The sequence below is a fragment of the Sinocyclocheilus rhinocerous genome, unplaced genomic scaffold (genome assembly GCF_001515625.1).
Source record: "Sinocyclocheilus rhinocerous isolate Xijiao unplaced genomic scaffold, SAMN03320098_v1.1 scaffold240, whole genome shotgun sequence".
NCBI classification, from domain to species: Eukaryota; Metazoa; Chordata; class Actinopteri; order Cypriniformes; family Cyprinidae; genus Sinocyclocheilus; species Sinocyclocheilus rhinocerous.
In genome coordinates this window covers 760,029-769,406 of record NW_015654534.1, presented here as the reverse complement: position 1 = coordinate 769,406, position 9,378 = coordinate 760,029, and the positions used below count along the sequence as shown (strand labels likewise).

Genomic DNA, 9,378 nt, shown 5'->3' with positions numbered 1-9,378 from the left:
TTACATTTACATTTAGTCATTTAGCAGACGCTTTTATCCAAAGCATCTTACAAATGAGGACAATGGAAGCAATCAAAACCAACAAGAGAGCAATGATATGCAAGTGCTATAACAAGTCTCAGTTAGCTTAACGCAGTACACGTTAAATTATATAATAAATAAAAAGAAAACAGATAGAATAGAAAAAGAATAGAGCAAGCTAGTGTTAGAGGCCTTTTTTGCTTTTGTTAATTGTATAATAAATAAAAAGAAAACAAATAGAATACAAAAAATGCAAAAAGATTAGAGAAGCTAGTTTTTTTTTTAAAGAAAACTAGCAGTTAGTAAATGAATAGAGTGCAAAATTGAGGTTTTTTTAAAGAATAGAATTAGAATAGAGAGTGCTAGAGTTAGAGGGTCAAATAATATATACACACACATATATATACTGTATACACAAGCCAGAAAGCTAATGTTTTGTTTATTAGAATTATTAATTACTTTATTTGATACTATTTAATTTAAATAATATTTTATCTAAGACCTATAGAAACAGCACCCCCGAATGGCTATTTGGTGTTTCCCATCCCCACATGGCCTCTCTGTTTTCCTCTCCTACCTTTCCCGTCTCCTCATTCATCATGTGCAGTTCCTGCTCGCTGAGCCAGGTCTCCACCTCTCCTGCATCAAAGTAGTACTGCTGCGCCTGGTACATGACATCCAGCCGGAGCTGCCGGTGCTCAGTCTCGGTCCACAGCGCCTCCCACAGCTGATGGAGCTGCTCCATGCCAGCCCTGATGCTGTCTGCTTCTGGACTGCGGATGGACGCAATCACACCTGCTCTCTCCAGAACATCCTCCACACGTCCACGATGACCTTGAAGCTCCCTCTGCAGACTCTGAGAGGAGATGACCATGAGAAACACAGTCAGCGATATCCATATCTCTATATGTTTCTGTTGAGCACAAGAATAATGTGGGATTGTTCCCAACCCTGGTCCTGGAGGCACCCCAACACTGCACATTTTGCATATCTCCTTTCTCTGACACACCAATTTCAGGTCTTGGAGTCTCTACTAATGAGCCGATGACCTGAATCAGGTGTGTTTGATTAAGGATACATGCAAAACGTGCAGTGTTGGGGTGCCTCCAGGACCAGGGTTGGGAACCACTGGGATAGAGCATTTCAAGTAGCCTAAAAGCCTGTTCACACTAAGAACGATAAATCATTGTAATTCTTTGAGAAGAGGGAAGTCCACACCACAATTACAACGATTCCGTGACTTTAAGTGTTTTACAGTAAATTCCATTTTTATGACTGGATTCTGCAATTCCGTCCATGTTTTCCACATTGCGGAAATCATACAGACCTTAAATTATAACCCCACTTTGACAACCCCTGCTGTAAACGACCAAGCATCACACACTACCAGACTTTCAAGTTGCTATGAACACAGTAAACTCAAACAGAAACGTGCACTTCATTGCTTGAAGACGCATGACAAATGAAAACAATGTGTTCTAAAATTGTCTGTGCACATCATACACTATGCGATCTTCTGTGAAATCTGCCAATTCCGACGGTCCAAAATCTGCTGACTGGCTCTGATTGTCCGCAACTAGCATCAGTGTGTCCAGACTGAAAATCAGGGCTAAAATCTTGTAGTATATTCTAGCCTTAATCAACCAACTAGACCAGCACCAGACCAGCCTAAATCGGCATTAAAGGAATAGTTCACCCAAAAATGAAAATGTTGTCATCATGTACTTACCGTCATGTCATTCCAAACCTGGATAAGTTTCTTTCTTATGTTGAACACAAAAGAAGATATTTTGAAGAACCAAACTGTTGTTGGTCCCCATTGACTTCCATAGTAGGGAAAGAAATACTATGGAAGTCAATGGGGACCATCAACTTTTTGATTACCAGCATTCTTCAAAATATCTTCTATGTTCAACATAAGAAAGAAACTCATACAGGTTTGGAAAGACATGAGGGTGAGTAAATGATGACAACATTTTTGGGTGAACTATCCCTTTCACATTTATGCTGGTCTAAACTGTTCTCCACAGGATATAGAGTTTTTTTGACGCTGTCTTACTTGATTCTTCTTCATGAGTTGCTGTACAGCTTGCAAACTTGTCCCATATTCCTGAGAAGTGGCCACTGGAAGATGCTCTTGTATCCACAACTGCGGACAAACACATTCACAACATGTGGCACATTTCAAAATATATTAAAGGTAATGGTTATAATGAGGTTGTTAAACTCACAATTTCATCCTCAAGATCACGGCCCACTTGGTGCACTTCTTTAGAGGCCAGCAGGATACGACGTCTCTCTTTCAGAGGCTCAATCAGTCGTACAATTCGCGTTTCCACACCGGCTTGTTTCTCGGAGACCTTTTCCACCTGCCCCTGCTGAGGGATGGAGGCCGCATGGGCCTGCAGCTCTCCAACCTCTATATACCACTCCTCCATCTGACACTCCATCGTCTGTTAGAGGTGGAAGTGGAGTGAACATGATGAATGAGCAAAAGAACATCAATGAAGAGATCGGTTGAAATGTATAACAGGAAAGATGCACAGGAGAACGAAGTGGACGTCAAAGAGAGAGGGATGGAGAAATACACAGTTCAGCACAGTGGAGCACAGTTAAAAATGATGACAGAAAGAGGAGAGGAAGAACACCAGAAAGACCAAAGGAGACAGGAAGTGAGTTATGACATCATCATAAACTTTTCAAACTTCCAAAGAAAACTCATTAGCTCATTAATATTAAAATGTGCTTGTAAAAAGCTTAAGTCCATGAAAATTCCAAATTACAGTCAAATTACAGTAGGTATCAGGACATATACTACCATTCAAAATTTTAGGGTCTGTAAGATGTTTAGAAAGAAATTAATACTTTTATTCAGCAAGGATGCATTACATTTATCAAAAGTGACAGAAAGGACGTTTATAACTAATAAAAGATATCTTTTTCAAATAAATGCTGTCCTATTGAATGTTCTATTCATCAAATAATCCTGAAAAAAAATCACAGTTTCAAAAATATTAAATAGCACAACTCAACTTCAACATTAATAATGATAATAAATGTTTCTTGAGCAGCAAATCAGCATATCAGAATGATTTCTGAAGGATCATGTGACACTGAAGACTGGAGTAATGATGCTGAAAATTCAGCTTCGCATCACAGGAAAAAAAAAAACATTTAAAATGATCAAAACAGAAAACAGCTATTTTAAACTGTAATAAAATTTCACAATATTACTGTTTTTACTGCATTTTTCATTAAATAAATGCAGCCTTCTTTCAAAAACATTTAAAAATCTTACCAAACTCAAACTTTTGAACGGTAGTGTAAAGAAAGATCCACATGCCGTAACCCATTCGGCTCAGATGTTACATAAATTAAGACAGTGAAGTGTACCAGAGTAATTGACCAATCCAACACAATATATTCAGGGCTACAGTAATTACAGTAATGGGATTCAAACCTGTGACCTATTATTACAGACACACCATTGTTATTTTCATTCTGAAATGAGAAGCAGCAATTCATTGACTTAAACACCGTTAATATCAAACTAAAGGAGTATTACAAAAAATGCAACGGAACCTTAAAAAGAATCTAGAATTAGAATTAACACTAGAAATGTTTACTTTTGACCGGCATTCCTAAATGGAGAGACAGAGAGCTAACATATTTGAATATTTTAGAGAGCTTAAATGTTTAATTACAGTAAATGCTACTGAAGGCAAAAGGTTTGAAATATGCTGATGTATAAATGGACAGGAAATATAACACAATAAAAACCACACACTCCCTTACACACACACACACAGATGCTTCATAGGACTGGTCAGCCTGCACTGACCGCAACCTATGATGCACATATGAAATATATTCTGGTGAAGTCGGTATCGGCAAGTACCAAAAATAAAAGTATCGGTATCGGGCGAGTACTGGAAAAAGTGGTATCGGTGCATCCCTACATAAAAGCAAACTGAAAGAAAGAGAGAGGGTGTGTGCAAATCAAGAAAGCGAAATGAAGATGCTACAATACCGCTGATGGTGATGAGGATGGAGTGATGTGGGGACAGAGCTGAAACTGAACTCAGATCAGCTGAGAGCCATGGCATGCTGTCAGAGAGGAGAGCCACACCAGCGACATGAATCACACTCATACGGTGGACCGTGATGAGGCTCATATTACCAGCAAATGCAGCAGTGGAAAAGAAAAGAAAAGTCTTCAGCACAGGAATCGGAAAGAAATAAAGAGCAAATTAAAGGTACATTGGAAACCAGCAATCTGACAGATCAAAAATAAATCTGGAGGAAACATCATCTTGATGCACAAAGAGTTTCTAAGCTTGTGAGACTTGCGAGAGAAGTGAAAGCTGCTGATACGTGTGTCTGTGAAATAAGAGTAAAAAAGACCTGTAGTTTCTTCAGCTGCTTGTTGACAGTGGTCAGGTCCTGGCCGTAGTCCACATATGCCAGCTGTCCTTCAAGCTGCTCGAGTCGCTGGTCCAGGTTGGAGTAGCTCTGTACCAGCAGGTCGGCCCGGTTGGCCTCGAACAGCTGCCGGGCTTTGGCTTGGGTGGTGCTCTCCAGATCCTGCCAGCACTCACGGATCTCCTCCATCTTCTTCTTCACCAGCGCGCTCATCTCTGGCTTCTCCTGCATTAACCGCTGGCCCTCCTGAGAAAACAGATAACAGACAGAGAAAACCATCAGTATTCAGAGGTGAAAACTGACGCTTCTGTTCCACTAGTGGCACAAAATGGAACTGCAAAAGTAATGAAAGCTTCCAGATAGGATTCTTAAATACTGCTGCCCTTGTTAAATAAAAAAAGATAAAAAAGTGCACTTTAGAATACTTTTTAAAAGAGTGCTTATTATGGAAATACTTTAAAAGTATATATTTGACATACTGGTAAAAAATGTATAGCCTGAATGCACTGTAAGTCGCTTTGGATAAAAGCGTCTGCTAAATGCATAAATTATAATTATAATTATATATTTAAGTGCGAGCTGAATATGTATTCAGACACTTATTTGCATGTTATATATAATTAAATGAAAACGTATTATAGTTTAAATGTATATTAAAATGCAATTAGTTGAACTTTTTACATAAATAGTACATTTTTATATGTAATTTCATAATTACATCTATTATCTTTGAAGTAAGGTTAAAGTGTACTTTATAGTAAAAATAAATATACTTTAATGTCATCTTTATTGAAACTTGCATATCATGTATTTAAACATTTGTAATTACACATTTGTAATGATGAAGTTACAATTTAGTACATTTAAAATATATTAACTATAATATCAAAAAACACCCTATAGTTACAATTCTAATCAAGTACAATCTTTACATGTGCTTTAGTAAGTTAGTCGACAAAAAAAATGAAAGAATGACAGAAGATTTTTAAAACAAAGATTTAAAATGTACTTTAAAGTAAAACTTGGAATTTGACATTATTAAAAACGGCACTTTTTAAAAGTGTACTTAAGTGTGTTAAGACACTTAAGTGGCCTTTCATTTTATTAATATTATATTATTTTCTGCAAGTACAGTTTTCTAAAAATATACTACAAGTGCACATTAAATACAATTAAGTGCACCTCGTTTTCACAAGCGTGTTGTATTTTTTATTTATTTTTTACTATAGAAAACATACGCCTTTAACTAAAGATTTCACACCAACATCCTCCATCTTTTCTTTTAACAATAAAAGCACATCTGTAAAAATACGCTGGCTAAATTGGATAGATTAACTAATGATTATCAGCTCACAGTGATCACAGGAGTGCTGAGGACTGTCCCTGTTTCCAAAATTGCCCTATGCCCTTAAATAGGGTACTATTTGAGGGGACAGCCATATTTAGTGGTGTCCGAAACCTTAGTGGACTTTATCGAGTGCACTCGTTCAATCCCACAATGCACAGCGATAATGAGAGTACAACTGATTGATTTCGGATTCAGATTCACACGAGTACAGTTGGCCACGTCTGGACTCCAGCCTACCTAAAAGAAAACTGCACCTGCGTCACTTCAGATCAGCTCAGGACAGAGAAAGCTGATCTAACGATGAAAGCAGATGCTCCATCACAGACACACACAGATTATAATACTGCTGAAGCCCATTTGTTCCTCAGGCACTCATCTGTGCCTCCACATTTAGATAAAAAAAAGTTAGAACAGTGCAGAGTTTTAAAGGCCTTTAGGTCTGTTATTGACACTATTAGCTACGTTCACTATTACTACCCTTGTGAAACTAAGTATGCTTAATTGTATCAAATGTGCACTTGTGGTGTACTTCAGCTCTTAGAAGTATATTTTTAAAGAACTGTACTTGCTGGTAATATAATATTAATTAAATTAAATACCACTTTAGTATACTTACAAAGAGAGTAAAAACGTAAGTACACACTTAAGTACACTTTTAAAAAGTGCACTTTGCAATAAAGTCAAATTAAAAGTACATTTTAAAGTACATCTTAAATCATTGTTTTAATAATCTTTTGTCGTGCTTTAAAGTACACTTACTTTAATGTGTACTACTACATACTAAAGCACATTTCATTTTAAGTAACATTTTAAGTAACAATTCAATATTACGTTTAAAGTTAATATATTTTAAATGTACTAAATTCCTCATTACAAATGTGTAATTACAAAAATATTTATATACTTGACATACAAGTTTCAAAAGAAATGTTATTAACATATTTTAATTTATCATAAACAATGTTTCACATCTCCATACTTAAAGGGATAGTTCACCCAAAAATGAAAAATCTGTCATTAATTACTCACCCTCGTGTCGTTCCGATCCAGTAAGACCTTCGTTCATCTTCGTAACACAAATTAATATATTTTTGATGAAATCCGAGAGTTTTCTGAACCTCCACAGACTGCAACAGAACTACCACGTTCAAGTCCCAGAAAGGTAGTAGGGACATCATTAAAATAGTCCATGTGACATCAGTGCTTCAGCCGTAATTTTATGAAGCTACGAGAATACGTTTTTGTGTGCAAAGAAAACAAAAATAACGACTTTATTCAACAGTTTCTTTTCTTCCGTGTCAGTCTCCACCGTGTGTTCACGAGAGTACCACGACACATGCATGAGATGCTGCTGATGATGCAGGAGCCGGAGTTCTGACGTAGAACCCATATGCACTGCGCTTTGTTTACAAGCAGAAGAAAACAGACGCTGTACATAAAACATGTACAGCGTGTCTGATGTTCACATGTCTTTGTTAACATGTCTGAAGATTTCGAAAGAGAGGATGAATTGCAATTTTTTGCCCAGCCTTACTTATTTGAACCAGAATATACAGACGATGAACTAAGACAGATAGACGTTCTACGTCAGAACTCCGGCTCCTGCATCATCAGCAGCATCTCACGCATGCGTCATGGTACTCTCGTGAACATGCGGCGGAGACTGACACGGAAGAGAAGAAACTGTTGAATAAAGTCATTATTTTTGTTTTCTTTGCACACAAAAAGTATTCTCGTAGCTTCATAAAATAGAGTTGAACCACTGATGTCACATGAACTATTTTAACGATGTCCTTACTACGTTTCTGGGCCATAAAACATTTCAGTTGTGTTGCTGTCTATGCAGGGTCAGACAGCTTTCGGATTTCATCAAAAATATCTTAATTTGAGTTCCAAAGATGAACGAAGGTCTTACTGGTTTGGAACGACACGAGGGTGAGTAATCAATGACAAAATTTTCATTTTTGGGTGAACTATGCCTTTAAGTATTTATTTATTTTTTTTAAGTATATTGTTTCCATAACAAGTACTCTAAGTGTGCTAAAGTGTACTTCTTTTTCACAAGGGTAGTGCTCAAAATATTAGGGATTTGATCTTAATTATTAAGATTGACATGTAACTCCTACATAGCAACCAATCAGAATGTCCTAGCAATCGCATAGCAACATGCTAAAAAATACTCGAAACATCTTACCAACCACATAGCAATGACCTGCAAACACCCTAACACAACGGCCACAACTTTTGCACGGGAAAGGTACTGCGCTTTGTTTACAAGCAGAAGAAAACAGACGCTGTACATAAAACATGTACAGCGTGTCTGATGTTCACATGTCTTTGTTAACATGTCTGAAGATTTCGAAAGAGAGGATGAATTGCAATTTTTTGCCCAGCCTTACTTATTTGAACCAGAATATACAGACGATGAACTAAGACAGATAGACGTTCTACGTCAGAACTCCGGCTCCTGCATCATCAGCAGCATCTCACGCATGCGTCATGGTACTCTCGTGAACATGCGGCGGAGACTGACACGGAAGAGAAGAAACTGTTGAATAAAGTCATTATTTTTGTTTTCTTTGCACACAAAAAGTATTCTCGTAGCTTCATAAAATAGAGTTGAACCACTGATGTCACATGAACTATTTTAACGATGTCCTTACTACGTTTCTGGGCCATAAAACATTTCAGTTGTGTTGCTGTCTATGCAGGGTCAGACAGCTTTCGGATTTCATCAAAAATATCTTAATTTGAGTTCCAAAGATGAACGAAGGTCTTACTGGTTTGGAACGACACGAGGGTGAGTAATCAATGACAAAATTTTCATTTTTGGGTGAACTATGCCTTTAAGTATTTATTTATTTTTTTTAAGTATATTGTTTCCATAACAAGTACTCTAAGTGTGCTAAAGTGTACTTCTTTTTCACAAGGGTAGTGCTCAAAATATTAGGGATTTGATCTTAATTATTAAGATTGACATGTAACTCCTACATAGCAACCAATCAGAATGTCCTAGCAATCGCATAGCAACATGCTAAAAAATACTCGAAACATCTTACCAACTACATAGCAATGACCTGCAAACACCATAACACAACGACCACAACTTTTGCACGGGAAAGGTCAACAACCACTCAAATGTTCTGTAGAAAATGTAAAAACCTATTTATATCTCTATTTCTGTTTTTCATTGTTTGTTCTACAAATGCTCTTGTGCAAAAGATGTTTTTAGAGAACACTTTTCCATATGTATTACAGACAGGTCTACAGAAGCTGGCATGAGCACAGACTAAACTGGTACACCTCACACACACACTGCCCCTCCCCCACCTGATCTCCACACAGACCATGGAGTCCTAAAATGCACATGCACATGCACATACAAACATGCAGCGTCCCTCCCCCAACACAGCCAACCATTATAATTCATCCTCCCTGTCAGGACTGGCTGAAGGGAAGGGGATTGGTACAGCGATACAGCAGTGACCATGGAAATGATGCCCATGAGCACAGGAATCAGACCGCCTGCTTCCCACTCACTCACACACACACACACACACACACACACACACGCCGACAATCAATGA

At 37.5% G+C, this 9,378-nt stretch overlaps 1 protein-coding gene across 1 annotated transcript in view; it reads right to left on the bottom strand.

Annotated features, from left to right (window-relative positions):
- Nucleotides 1–9,378, bottom strand: part of LOC107717595 (spectrin beta chain, non-erythrocytic 4-like) — an 82,419-nt gene that overhangs the window by 13,261 nt on the left and 59,780 nt on the right. The window contains exons 20-23 of the mRNA XM_016524403.1: nt 4,426–4,689; nt 2,253–2,474; nt 2,081–2,170; nt 599–877 (exon numbers count right to left, since the gene is read on the bottom strand). Coding sequence (XP_016379889.1) covers nt 599–877; nt 2,081–2,170; nt 2,253–2,474; nt 4,426–4,689 — 855 coding nt within the window. The remainder of the gene's footprint in view (nt 1–598; nt 878–2,080; nt 2,171–2,252; nt 2,475–4,425; nt 4,690–9,378) is intronic.